General features: G+C 40.4%; 1 protein-coding gene across 1 annotated transcript; it reads right to left on the reverse strand.

The window, feature by feature from the left end:
- Nucleotides 1-362: 362 nt before the first annotated feature.
- On the reverse strand, nt 363-14,403 carry chaf1b (chromatin assembly factor 1, subunit B). The gene is made up of 14 exons (XM_061053488.1): nt 14,252-14,403; nt 13,745-13,883; nt 12,169-12,301; nt 11,937-12,057; nt 9,298-9,401; nt 8,659-8,755; nt 8,450-8,534; nt 7,421-7,514; nt 7,205-7,274; nt 6,289-6,380; nt 6,043-6,202; nt 4,296-4,847; nt 2,548-2,636; nt 363-790 (listed from the first exon to the last, which is right to left on the reverse strand). The coding sequence occupies exons 2-14, from the start codon at nt 13,868-13,870 to the stop codon at nt 690-692; spliced, it is 1,824 nt and encodes a 607-aa protein (XP_060909471.1). The 5' UTR covers nt 13,871-13,883; nt 14,252-14,403; the 3' UTR covers nt 363-689.
- Nucleotides 14,404-14,532: the final 129 nt, after the last annotated feature.

Here is a 14,532-nt window from a genome sequence, read left to right on the forward strand (position 1 = left end):
ATAAGAAAAGTGACTCTTAATATGCTGAAGTTTCACACTTTTCACTTCAACTGCTTCAACAGTGAAGACTCAGATTGTATTTTATAAGAACTCACAAAGCAGTACTCTCTAAAATACTTCTTTTAAAAAAACAAATGCATTTTTAGTTTCAACATGTTTTTGATATGGAGACTGAATTGAGGTGCCCGATAGCCCAGCTGTTGCATCACACGGCCCATTTATTGAGACCCAGTATCAGGTGACCCGGGTTAGATTCCAGCCCTCATCACTTAGCCGCATGTCATCTCTCTGTTTCCTAAACTTTCCACTGAATAAAGGCACCAAAACCCCAAAACTGATCTGAAAACAAGTGAGACTGAATGTCATGTTTTCAACAGAACTTTAATGCCAAACAAATCTAATGTAACATCATCAGCTCATTTACTATATGATACAAAAAACACACAATGACTACAAGAAGAGATAACTCACAGTTACTCACTGTAGTCTGTTTTATAAGTACATTATGTGGTGTTCTTCTAGTTCGATCAAGAACACATAATCCAACACAAACACAGTGCTATAGAACTGTGGTGTTGTAAATCCATGGAGAGCCCCATGGGGTTTCACTGAAACTGCCATGACTGTTTTCCTCTGCTGTACATGTACTCCTATCTGACAACACACTCAAACACTGATTCCAGTAAACTCTAAGCCTTGGTGGAGCTGCTCTTTGCTGGGGGCTCACTGGTCTTGGGCCGTTTGGACTCTGGGGGCTGGCAGACTGGGTCGGTGGGAGGAGACGGGCGTTCTGAAGAAAAACAAAGAAAGGAAATCAGTGACAGTTGAGATGAGACACGATAGCTTTATAATCAACAAGAATTTGTATGTAGCATGTAGGATGTTTAATTTGACAAATTCAAATCAGCATTTAGGGTCCTAAGACGCTGACTAGACTCTTCTCCTCTGTCGCCCCCCGATGGTGGAATGAACTTCCAAACTCCATGTGATCTGCAGAGTCCCTCTGCACCTTTAAGAAAAAGCTAAAGACCCAGCTCTTTCATGAACACCTACTAACTTAATGATGATGGTCTCCATATTATTGATGATGATGATGGTAATGACGATGGTTTTTGTTTGATAACGACGACTTATAAGATGGTTTCTATACTGATTAGAGCTCTCAAGAACTGCCCTCAATGTTGTGCTTTGCCTCTGGTCACTTCCTGTCAGCACCTGTGTGTCCAATCAGACTCAAAGCTGATCGTTTGCTCTTACTGACATTGTTCCCTTTTTTCTACATCCTTGCTTGTGTTGTTCTTACTCTCTGATGTACGTCGCTTTGGATAAAAGAGTCTGCTAACTGAATTGTAGAATTGGAAGACTGGAGCAGGGCTCATATTTGTAGTTTTGAGCATCATTTCCACTGGGTGAACCAAACTTTTACACGCTGAAGGGAAAGAAAACCAGTGGAGTATAATGCTGAAGCAGTCACAGTCAGAAGTTGTAAACAAGCTTTAGGACTTTCTGATTACCCATGCCACTCCAGTAATAAAATTGAAGTACACACATGTAAATAATATGCCATTGTATAAACAGGAAAACTGAGTAATCGTCCGTGTAGGCAAGAGACCTAAAGAGCTGTTCTCACGTGTAACACAAACTCAACAACAGGTAAAGGACTGACTCACAGCCAGTGAATGACAGCATAGTGATCAATGTGAGCAGTCTCGTCCTCAGAAAAAAAAAAAAAGTGAACTTAATATAGCTGCAGTTCCAGACGCTACTCTCTCTCGCCACCGTCCCCCTCTTCCTCTCTCTCTTTTTCCCCATTTCCTCCCAACCACTGGCTCCTATCCGGTTGCCATGGAAACTCCACATGTCTCGAACAGCTGTTTTTTTGTTGCAATTTTCCACAAAATGACAGCCGACTTTGACTGTAAAACTGCAGCACTTCTTGTTACAATTCTACAATTCAGTTAGCAGACTCTTTTATCCAAAGCGACGTACATCAGAGAGTAAGAACAACACAAGCAAGGATCTAGAAAAAAAGGGAACAATGTCAGTAAGAGCAAACGATCAGCTTTGAGTCTGATTGGACACACAGGTGCTGACAGGAAGTGACCAGAGGCAAAGCACAACATTGAGGGCAGTTCTTGAGAGCTCTAATCAGTATAGAAACCATCTTATAAGTCGTCGTTATCAAACAAAAACCATCGTCATTACCATCATCATCAATAATATGGAGACCATCATCATTAAGTTAGTAGGTGTTCATGAAAGAGCTGGGTCTTTAGCTTTTTCTTAAAAGGTGCAATGACTTCCAATGACGTTTCAGCCACTGCTTTTCTAATAAACTTCTCAAAGTTAGACACAGATAAATAATTGGGGGTTTTGTAGATCAGCTTTTTTAAAAAGGTTACATCAACAAATAAAAGAAATTGAGCTTTTTGATCAAAACTGCCAAATAAAAAAGGATAACTGTCCATCCTGTATTTGACATTCTTTACAAACTTCTGTTGTGACATTTGAAACAAAAACAGCCAGAGACAAAATGGAACCACTGACCGTGTTTGGCCTTCTCAGTGGACGAGGGAGTACGGAAGAGTGAACTAACAGCCGGAGAGCGAACTGCGACTGGAGTCAAAGACACTCGCCTGTAGACAAATAGAAAAAATAAGCTTAGACAAAAAAAACACATAAAAATAAAACATTAAACATCGATACCTTCTACAGTGAACAAAAATGAATCTCTGTTCCACTTCATTAATCCTGATTTAAGTTTTTTAAAGTGTGGCATAGCTAGTTAAGACCAAGGAAAACATTCAACATTACAAGTAAAAACACAGCAGCATGTGCCGACCTGCCCATTGTCCAGGCACAGTCTGCCACAGTGATTATATTTTTTACAGTCAGTGGGGGGTCCAACGAATCCTTCATACCAGACAGGGCTTTGTTCTCACTGCCAGAGCTGAGCGCATGCAAACCAACAAAGACCTCACAGGCACGCTTCAAGCTAGTCACATTCTTAGAGCTTTATCATTTCATTTTTAAGTATTTAAGAACATTTCTCCCTCTGAGTGTTCCTCTCTGTTAACTTTACAGATAATCAGATTAGTTGATTCAATCGGTCAGGGAGGCAGGGAGCTGGACGTGTGTTCTTGAGGAGGTACTTCCTCTGACTTCAGTCACAGCACATTTGAATAGTATTTTACTAAATTACAACATGTAGTATTGTGTGAGTCAACACTCATTACATCACCTGAAGGACATCTGAACGTTGTTTTAACACCTTTATGAAAAAGAAACCTCTCAGCGGTTCAAACAATGTCATAATTTATGTACCATTTATTTTTATTTTATTTGAATGCTTTTTATTTGATAGTTTTTGTCATAATTTATGTATCATTTCTGATGCACGATTACAAACTGACCTCTCTCAGTCTGTCCATGTCACCCTGCTGATGTGTTCACGGTCCTGAATGTCTGTCAGATTTTAAGATTGAATTCAAATCCTTCTGATTCATGCGTTTAATTTAATCAGGTAGCGTCCTGCTAAATGTCTCCATGTTGGAGTGAGCAAGCTGCCCATTTATTAAACCTCTCTCTCCGAGGTCAGATCAGTTAAGTTTGGGGTTTGAAATCATCTCAAACATTTAAATTCACAGTAGATATCAGTCATGCTTCCTTGTCCTGATTGTTTCTTATTCTCCAGCTTCTCTTTGATTAAATTATTATTCAGATGCTTTTTAATTTTCTTTGAAGATGTCGAGCACTTTGTTACCCTGTGATCATATTTCTGATGTAAAGACGTTTAAAATCAAACTATGGCTGCAGTTGAATCAACATTCAAAATGATTCCAAAAGTATTTTTCACCAACGTTTTGAATACATCGATTAAACATTTGCACTGTGTCTCTCAGTTGTTGCAACGAGCGACACTATCACATCCTGTTTTCAAACAAATCTCAATCTGAAATCCCAGCTCGTGCTCACTGAGTCGATTCATCTGAAAATGGCTTCATGAATGAAGTGTCACCAAATTTTTAATGTAAGCGATGACAAATAAATACTTAAGTCGATTGGTTGTTATGTTTTGAACGCATCATGAAAAACATGTTTTGGCAGTTTGGTTTGTTTACAGTTGTTAGTCACAGGAACAGACAAAAACAACTTCATCACTGATATGCTCAGTGACAACACGACAGCAAACATATGAAGTATTAACACAACTATCATTATTATTATTTTTTATGTGATCATGTCCATTCTAACGAGTTCCAGCCCTAAAACTGTTAAAGGTCACATGCATTTACCTCGGTGTTGGTCCCTTAGGGGTGGTGGGCCCAGCAGCATTAGCACTGTTGAGGACTTTAGGGGTGGAGGGAGTGAGGGGGGCGATGCGAGGCTGGGTGGAGGAACTGGTTGGGGTGAGGGGGGCGACGCGAGGCTGTGGAGTGGAGGGCGTGCTTTTGCTTGCAGACGTTGGGGTCTGAGGGGCTGAAGGAGCTGCAGCTTTAGGGGTGGAGGGCTTCCCCCAGCCCTCCAGGGTGTTGAGAGTGATCCTGCGGGGCTGAGGTTTAGCCTTGCTGCTGGGGGTGCTCTTCTTCTCGTCTGGGGGGGTGACATCCTTGCTGAGGCCGGGTTGGGACGACGGCGTCAGGGCTGAGCTCGGCAGCGGGGTCACAGGAGATGACGTCCTCGCTGTCGATGACTTCTTGCCCTTTTTCTCGGCAGCACTGCTGGGGGCAAAGACCTCCAGGGTGGGGGGCTCCTTCAGCGGAGTGCCCAGTTCCCCCGGAGAGAAGGACAGGAAGGAGCAGTAACCATCTGTGGAGGAAACAGCCAGGAAGGAGCCGTCCCCAGACCTCAATAGGAGAAAAAGAAAAGAATCAAACATGTATGAAATGAAGGTTTAGTTTCCCACTTATATTTTTACAAGTCTTTGTAAAGTGTCCTCCTTTGTGTCTTCAAACCTACATCAGTCAGAAGAGCAAAGGAAGTTACTGTCTGTCCAGAGGTCAGATCTGAACTACAGAAAAAGGTGTTTAAGTTTACTTCTCCCTTTAATGGATACTTATTATAAACAGACCTGAAACATCCGGAGCTGGTCTATCCTTTGATGCTTTTAATGTGATTATAAAAGACTTGGAGGAAGGCTAATTCAGACTGTGGATGTTCTTCCTGATATATTCTTTATGGGGTCGATTTTGTCAAATATTTGCTGCTTTCACTTCTTGACCAGCACACAGAAAGCAATTTTTGTTTTGATCTCAACAAGTCTTCTCTTGGATATTTACAATATAAATCAAATAAAAACATTCATGAGAATCTTGCTCAAATATACACAAAACGCATCAAACACTTTTGTAGTTGTACAAGAGATCCCTTCCTGGCATGATTTGATTTTAAAGTATGAGGCATGTTAGTGGCTCCTTGTAAAAATAACCTTTCTTAGTAACTCAAAGGTTTACAGCAGTCTTCAGCAGTTAATCAGATGAGTTTAATAAGACTCCTTCAACCCTTCTGAGGCATCATAACAGTTTTCTTTTTCACACAGAAGGAGGATTGTAGAATGTCTGGTATGAGGAGTGGGGAAAAATAAGAACGACTGACATGTTTGTAGATAAAGGCTTGAGGTCCAACCTTTCCATTAATGCTGCTGTGGATGTAAACTCAATTAAATCAACTGGCAAAGTGCTCTCAAAAATAAATGAATGCAGTGGATTTTATGAAAATGTGCTTTGGTACCGGTCTGCTCCAACAGCTGTGGACCGCCCCCAAACGTCTCTCATTTATTGAGTGACTGAAATTTGTCTGGTTTTGTGCTCTTGTCTGACTGTATTCACCATTTGGGGATGAAATAATCTCTTTGTGCATATTCATTCATAATTTAGGAGCTGTTCTATGATGCATTTTGAAATGAATCTTTCTGAAAAGTCATGAACAAAAAAAAATATATATTTCGTTGCACTTAAGAGAACTGCACAGAACACAACTTGTTCCTCAACTATTTGGAAATGTCTAAGAAAGGCTCAAAGACAGAGGCAGGTCCTGGGTTACCATGTGAGATCGCTGAGTGTGTGGTAGTGGACGTTGGACACCAGGCCGAAAGGAAGAGTCTGCTGCGTGTCGTACAGGAAGATGGAGTCCTCGGACGCCACGGCAAACACCATCCGGTACGGCAACTGGAATACGTTAGGAAGAGGCTGAATGGAGCCATCTGTACAGGGGGAATGAGAAAGACCTTTAAAAGAGGGCAGGGAGTAGATTACAGAGGGGTTTGTGTAATGTTGCGTCAGTTCTTGCCTTCTCCCTTCTTGGTCCTCAGTTCAAAGTAGACGGGGCAGCAGCGCACCGCCAGCGTCGCTTTTGAAGGGCAGGGCAGATGTGCAATAGGCCTAAAACACACAAAGGGAGTTATACATCAAATCCCAGCGTTAATAGAGAACAAACCATATGATGTGGTTTTGTAGGACAACCCTGAAGTAGCATCACCATGGGGGTCTAATGAGAATTCTCCTCTGGGATGTTTTCATTGGATTTTGGATCGTTGCAGAAAATAATCTCTGTGCCAAACACACGTTTCTGAAGCGTAGGCGTTTTGTTCAGCAGGATAATCTTCACAGATGAACGCCATTTTTATGATGTTTGAAGCGTTAATGCGGCCGACAGAAGTAAAAAGCTAACGTTATGCTACAAGCTAACTACAGCGCGGTCGGATGATTGTGACGTCACTAGCGTTCAGCTTCAGACGATCTCCGATAAACTAATCCACGTAGCTTAATAAATAGTTCACTAACATAATATTCACCTTAACCTAAAGATTAAACCTACAGGAGACATCTCCGACTAGTGAGAGAGTTCCCGCCCTCTGTGTCCGGCGTGATGACGTTTAATGTCCCCGACAACCACTGTAGTCACATTTAGCCGCTTGTTAGCAACCACCTTTTTAAAGACGAGTAAAAACTTCAAACTTCAACAAGTGGAGGTATTACCTAACGTAGTTTATGTGGTCTAACAAAACACCAACATCTCTTCAGCTTGTGTTAACCACAGACCTTATTTCAGGAGTCTAACCACAAACCCATTTAAAATCCCCGTTGACTTTTAGACGTTAGACCCCATGGCGCTCAAATGCTAACTTACTTCCTGGTTTAGGACTCATTCCTGTGGCGCTCTATACACTCATATTATACAACACCAGAAATGTCACAGTAGTTACCTTTTTAGGCTCTTCCTGGAAAAGATGTAGGTGGTGTTAATGATGTTTTCTCCAATTTCCACACATCCAGCTGTGGTAAAAAAAGAAGAAGGTGAAAACAGAAGAAGAAGGACGTTTATGTTTGGTTTATTGAAATGAGCTTATGAAGAATATAACCACATTGTGAACATTTTCACTACATGACTTCAGCACATTTTGAGCATGCAGTGTAAGTACCTGGTGCAAGCAGGAAAGATCCATCAGGAGTGAAAGAGAGACGTCGAAAAAAAGACCTCATGCTGTCGTCGTGGAACATTCTGTGTTGTTTGACCTTCAAAGATGAAAAGAGATGCAGCATGTACAGGAGGCTGGTCAGCGTCAGTCGACATAAAACAGGAGCATGAGTCACAACAGACAAGACGTGCTTTCATGTAGCATGTGGTCAGAGAGACGTCTGCAAAATGCAGCGTACATGTAAAGGGTTGGCTCACACTGCAGGATCATCGGGCCGATTTGAGCTCTGATTCTTCCTTCCCGACAATCTCAGGGTCTCTCCCGAGTCGAGGCTGCTCGGACCCTATTCTCTGCTCAGATTATCTTTTAGTGTGAGCGGTACAAAGATCCAATCTTAACGTCGGGGACGCCCCGATTTATTTCAAACATGTTTGATATTTAGAATTAAAAATCTTGATGTTTACGTCATGAAAGGGTCCGGCAGAAGTTGTGTGTGACTACAATATAACAACAAGAGACAAGGGAGGACTGTAGTCATGGCGACCAGCGGCAGGTTAGGTTTCTGTACAGATCATCAGTGCAGCACTTTTCAGAAACTTGTCTCCATATATCTACGATTGTATCAACTTTTCTATATCCTACAACAACTTCCACTTCCTTCTCTTTCATAAACCGTCGTCCTTTGTTTTTTTTCAAATGAAACTTTACTAACAATTGTCAACGCTCCGTCACGATTTCACTTGTACAGTGTGAGCTCTCCGGCCGTGCCCGACAATCGGGTCGTACAGTGTGAGCTGACATGCCACCCCGACTTTTATACAATCGGGGGGGGGGGGAAATCGCACAGTGTGAGCCAGGCTTAAAAGGTTGGCTGAGGATTTTGCAGAATTTTAAAAATTCCAGATTCTAATGTAAAGTAACCTAACCTGGCTAATTCTGACAAAATGCATTATAAAAATTAATGTAGAATTTCAGTCTCAAAAATGGATTTATGACTCAGTTGATATGAACAAAATGAAATCTTCTACATACCTCTCCCTCTGCTTGTGGCCCGGAGCTCATCTTACTGACACAAAAAGCCTTCTTCTTGGTGTGAGTGCTGTACACACGCATCACTCTGAAGGAGAGGGAAAAACAAAAAACACAGTAAGCATTATGCTGTGGTTGCCTGATTTAAAGAAGAATAGACATTTAGTTCATCAGAGGTCTGAAACAGAACGTATGAAGCTCTGTTCTCTTACCTGTCACAGCTGAGAGTGGCTACATACTGGCCTAAAGGATCCCAGGTCACCCCCTGCACGTAGCTCTTATGGTCATTCAAGATACAAAGCTTCTGTCCTGAACAGGCACACAAAGATAGTACACCAAGACAATAAATATAAAAAACTAAATATAACATATTTCATCATTCCACTTATTTAAACATGTTTTGTTTTCTCATCTTCAAACTGATTGTGTTTGTTTTCAGTGACGTCAACACTGTTTATTTATTTCTCTCTGGGTATAGACTGAATCTCTCTCCTCTAAGGTGTCTAGTCTAGAGTTGTTGGATGGTTGTATCTGTTCTGTGTTGTCCCTTGTTTTGTTTTTTGTGTGTTTTGTTTTGTTGTTGTTGCTGTATGTATTACTTTGTTTGTTTGGTCTGTATTGTGTTATGTTTTGGTTTTGTATTGCTGTGTTGTACCTGTGTCTTTGTAAATATATGTTTGGGACGCCTTGAAAACGAGGTGATACACCTCAAGGGGCTTATCCTAATATAATAAATTTCACATATTGTCAAAGATTATATCAATGGATTTGAATTACTTACAAAACGTCACAAACGCAAAAAGAAAACAATTTAAAACTGAATATGTATGAAGTGGGCGGTGTAAGCAAACCTTTGTTGACGTCCCACATAACAGCTGTGTTGTCCACCGACCCCGACACCATGAAGTTTCCATCCCGTGTCCAGCAGATGTCATACACGTCCTCTATGTGTCCCCTGAAGACAAATCAAATCAACTTTGTTGATTACACTGTTTCTACAAATGTAGATAAAGCAGACAGCAAACAGCAAAAAAATGATACCTCCACAAATACAGTGGGCACGGAAAGTATTCAGACCCCTTTACATTTTTCACTCTTTGTTTCATTGCAGCCATTTGATAAAATCAAAAAAGTTCATTTTATTTCTCATTAATGTACACTCAGCACCCCATCTTGACAGAAAAAAAACAGAAATGTAGAAATTTTTGCAAATGTATTAAAAAAGACAAACTGAAATATCACATGGTCATAAGTATTCAGACCCTTTGCTGTGACACTCATATTTAACTCACATGCTGTCCATTTCTTCTGATCCTCCTTGAGATGGTTCTGCTCCTTCATTGGAGTCCAGCTGTGTTTAATTAAACTGATTGGACTTGATTAGGAAAGGCACACACCTGTCTATATAAGACCTTACAGCTCACAGTGCATGTCAGAGCAAATGAGAATCATGAGGTCGAAGGAACTGCCCAAGGAGCTCAGAGACAGAATTGTGGCAAGGCACAGATCTGGCCAAGGTTACAAAAGAATTTCTGCAGCACTCAAGGTTCCTAAGAGCACAGTGGCCTCCATAATCCTTAAATGGAAGAAGTTTGGGACGACCAGAACTCTTCCTAGACCTGGCCGTCCAGCCAAACTGAGCAATCGTGGGAGAAGAGCCTTGGTGAGAGAGGTAAAGAAGAACCCAAAGATCACTGTGGCTGAGCTCCAGAGATGCAGTAGGGAGATGGGAGAAAGTTCCACAAAGTCAACTATCACTGCAGCCCTCCACCAGTCGGGGCTTTATGGCAGAGTGGCCCGACGGAAGCCTCTCCTCAGTGCAAGACATATGAAAGCCCGCATAGAGTTTGCCAAAAAACACATGAAGGACTCCCAGACTATGAGAAAGAAGAGTCTCTGGTCTGATGAGACCAAGATTGAACTTTTTGGCTTTAATTCTAAGCGGTATGTGTGGAGAAAACCAGGCACTGCTCATCACCTGCCCAATACAATCCCAACAGTGAAACATGGTGGTGGCAGCATCATGCTATGGGGGTGTTTTTCAGCTGCAGGGACAGGACGACTGGTTGCAATTGAAGGAAAGATGAATGCGGCCAAGTACAGAGATATCCTGGAAGAAAACCTCTTCCAGAGTGTTCAGGACATCAGACTGGGCCGAAGGTTCACCTTCCAACAAGACAATGACCCTAAGCACACAGCTAAAATAACAAAGGAGTGGCTTCGGAACAACTCTGTGACCATTCTTGACTGGACCAGCCAGAGCCCTGACCTAAACCCAATTGAGCATCTCTGGAGAGACCTGAAAATGGCTGTCCACCAACGTTCATCATCCAACCTGACAGAACTGGAGAGGATCTGCAAGGAAGAATGGCAGAGGATCCCCAAATCCAGGTGTGAAAAACTTGTTGCATCATTCCCAAGAAGACTCATGGCTGTACTAGCTCAAAAGGATGCTTCTACTCAATACTGAGCAAAGGGTCTGAATACTTATGACCATGTGATATTTCAGTTTTTCTCTTTTAAGAAATTTGCAAAGATTTCTACATTTCTGTTTTTTTTCTGTCAAGATGGGGTGCTGAGTGTACATTAATGAGAATAAAATGAACTTTTTTGATTTTAGCAAATGGCTGCAATGAAACAAAGAGTGAAAAATGTAAAGGGGTCTGAATACTTTCCGTACCCACTGTAGCTTTATATTTGTTTTCTTGGAGTTCTGAAATTCTGACTTGTAATTTTAAATGCTAAGAAAGTAATTGAGAACTGTCTCACATTGTTTTGATCGTCAGTTGTGCAATGTGAGTAAAACTGGACGAGGCAGTAACCATCAGAGAGCAGAAACTAAACGTACTACAGTTAAACTAAAGACTACAGTGCAGAAAAAGGCAACCTTAGAAAAGCTTAAAGTTGCATATAATGACTCTGAGGAAACTGTTTAAAAAACCTCGATGGGCTCGTGCAAGTGAGTTATTTTGTAAAGCAGGAGTTAACACTTTTCAGGTTCTTATGAGAAACTTAAATGTACAAATTTATCTGCCGATTGACGGATTCTCAGAATTCCATCATAATGCTGTTGACAAATCCCAGTCATAGTTCTGTGCAATACCAGTCATCCTTGTGGCGACACTGGTACAGTTGTTTTTGATAATATTGGTGATGTTTTGTCTGTCTGTATGTGTTTTTATATGTTTTCTAATGGACTCCTGAGTCTGGCAATAAAGATGATGATTCTAAAACTTAGAAATGTAGTCAAGGTTGTTATCAGTTCATCCCGTCTGCATAACTTCAAGATGAGCAGTAGAATTAATTTTTTTTTGTGATGAAATCAATCAGTGATGTGCCTTTTCATTACTGAATGCTCAATGCATTTACTGCCTGATGACAGAGGCAGTACTATTGCCTGATTGATTTGAACCTCAAAGGCTACAGAATTGAATAAGAGGAGGTTCAATTCTTTACACAAAATAGGAGTAAAATGTTGAGAGTTTGGTACCTTAGTGTCTTCACCACAGACCAGCTCTCCTTGTTGAGCTGAGCATCTTCATCCTCCTGGAACATGGCCGCCTGCTCAGGCTCCTTAGAGTCGTTGGGCTTCCACAATAAAATTGCTGCATCTGAATTAAAACGTCAATAAAAAAATCAGAGTTTAATATCAGTACTCCCTCTTCAATAACGGCCAATAAACTTTCACACAGCACATTTGACATCGTGTGTGTGTGTCATACCGTCTCCTCCTGAGGCGAGCAGCTCTCCATTAGGGCTAAAACGCACCACGTTGACCGCCTTGGTGTGTCTAGCCAGATTAGACAGTAACTCCACCACAGCTTTCCCGTCTGGGCCTGTGTCCACTCGCCACAGCTGCATTAACATCAGACAAAAGGTCATAAAACATGCACTCAAATCCACCGTGCCTGTATACACAACAGCTGCAGAAATGCATTTAGTTTAAAAAGTATTTAATTCCTATATTTGGCAAACATTCCTAAAAAATGTGTTTGGCAGGGGAGTCATAACATTCATAAATCCATAAATCCATTTGAGGATTAATTGGATTATGCCAATTGTTCATATCTGTCATTTCATTACCAATGATATACGTGTTATAGGGCTGGGAAATATATAGAGTTTTTAAGATATATCGATATATTTTCAAACAAAATATAGGGTAAGACAATATCGTTAATATCGATATAGTTTAAGTTGCATTAAAATAACGTTATAGAGGTGCCGGGTCACCTTATTCTCACCTCACAGAAGATGACTGACTGTCTGTCCCTCTTCACCCTGCTCCTCCTCTCTCTCTCTTTTATTGTATTCAAGGAACATTTTTATTTTATAATATTACTTTTTAAATTCACAAACAGTGAATATTTTCCATGTGTTTTCACTGTTAATAAAACGCATATCGATATATATCGAGTATCGCCATTCAGCTAATCAATATCGAGATATGAGTTTTGGTCCATATCGCCCAGCCCTAACGTGTTATGTAACATTCACCTGTCTTAAGACTTTTAAGTATTCTAAAATGAAAAACAAACAATTGGAAAATAGTCTATTGGTTTCTCATAATGAGTACGAGCCCGCTTATTCAGGGGGCACCTTTGATGGTAACAGCAGGAACCATAGAATTTCCTATTCTTGTAAAAGTCTTGCACATAAGTAACGTAAAATATGTGTTGTCCTGTTCCTAATCAGAATCAGAATCAGATTTATTGACCAGGTATGCTTACATACTGTGTTTTTTTAGTAACAATAAATCTTTCCAGTGTAGTTACTGTGTAATTTTCCATTATTGTATTTTTTAATTTAACTGATGTAAATATGTTTTTAATTTTAATTTTTAATAATTATATTCCCGTCCCCTGTTTTCTTGAGCTGCTGTAATGCACAAATTTCCCCCACCGGGGATCAATAAAGTTTATCTTTATACACAAGGAATTTAACTTGGGTGAACTGTGCTCTCTTATGAACAGGTACAACATTAAATACCAACAATAAACAGAATAAGAAAAGACTAATATTTACATGACTAAATATGAAACAGTGCAGTGGTGAATAGTGCAAAAGATGCTGAAGTAACATGATGAGTAAAATGCAGTTATGTGACAGATGGGTCAATTAAGATGTCAATTACAGTATTTACATAAATAAGTGTGTGTATTGATCATTTAAATTAAATTATATATATATATATATGTATATTCACAGTGACGGTTGTTTTACAGCCTGGGGGAAGATGTGTCTGTTTGTGAACACATTCAGATGATCTTTAAAGTGACCTCATGTAAACACACTCACTCTGACTGTGGTGTCCACTCCAGCTGTGGCCAGTCGGTGAAAACGTCCATCAGAGCTGTGCTGGAAGTCCAGACTGTAGACTGGCTCTTTGTTGTGCCACGCAATCTCACACGTTACAACCTTCATTTTAAACCTGAAACTGAACACAGTAAAGAAACAAAAACAAGTAAATCTGATGTTTCCGATGGTTTTAAACTGACTCCTTTAAGTTCAGCAGCTACAACAGAATTTCATTTATATAAACTGATAGAAACAGATTCTAATAAACACCACAACATAAAGATAAATAAATGAGAAGAGGGCTCACTCTTCATTCGGTCAGCTAACACGATTAGCATTAATGTTAGCGGGTTTGTGATGATTTGTTGCTAAATTTAACAGAACGATGCTGTGAACAAACTAACTGCAAGTTAACGATTCGCTACGTTTACACGTCATTAAATATATCTCATTTATTCACTCCTTTTCAGAGAATTTAAGCTTTCTCGGTACTAAATTCATATTTACCTCCTCTGTACTCCAGCTGAGGCGCTCAGTAATTTCCCGCGTACGACTCGTTCAAAACTTCCGGTCGAGTGGACTGCAGTGATTGGACAAAAAATAAGGAAGGAGGAGGTTGATATTGTGACGTAACGACGTTGCAGATGTTGTTGCGTAGGCCAAAAGGAGCGAAAGTCGTGGAGGAAATTGTGTATAAATTTAACTATTATAGCGACAATTCGCTTTGCTCAAATGTGTCTTCTTTTGTTTAGATAACCTCATCTTGTAAACATTCATTCTGCACCATT

The sequence above is a fragment of the Labrus mixtus genome, chromosome 13, assembly GCF_963584025.1.
Source record: "Labrus mixtus chromosome 13, fLabMix1.1, whole genome shotgun sequence".
In the NCBI taxonomy this organism is placed as follows: domain Eukaryota; kingdom Metazoa; phylum Chordata; class Actinopteri; order Labriformes; family Labridae; genus Labrus; species Labrus mixtus.

Excerpts from the sequence above, each read along its gene's own strand:
- chaf1b (XM_061053488.1), bottom strand. The coding sequence starts at position 13,870 with ATGAAGGTTGTAACGTGTGAGATTGCGTGGCACAACAAAGAGCCAGTC. Across the intron at positions 9,402-11,936 it reads TCTGTGGTGAAGACACTAAG|GGGACACATAGAGGACGTGT; the intron begins GTACCAAACTCT and ends ATTTGTCTTCAG. Across the intron at positions 6,381-7,204 it reads TCCAGGAAGAGCCTAAAAAG|GCCTATTGCACATCTGCCCT; the intron begins GTAACTACTGTG and ends TGTGTGTTTTAG.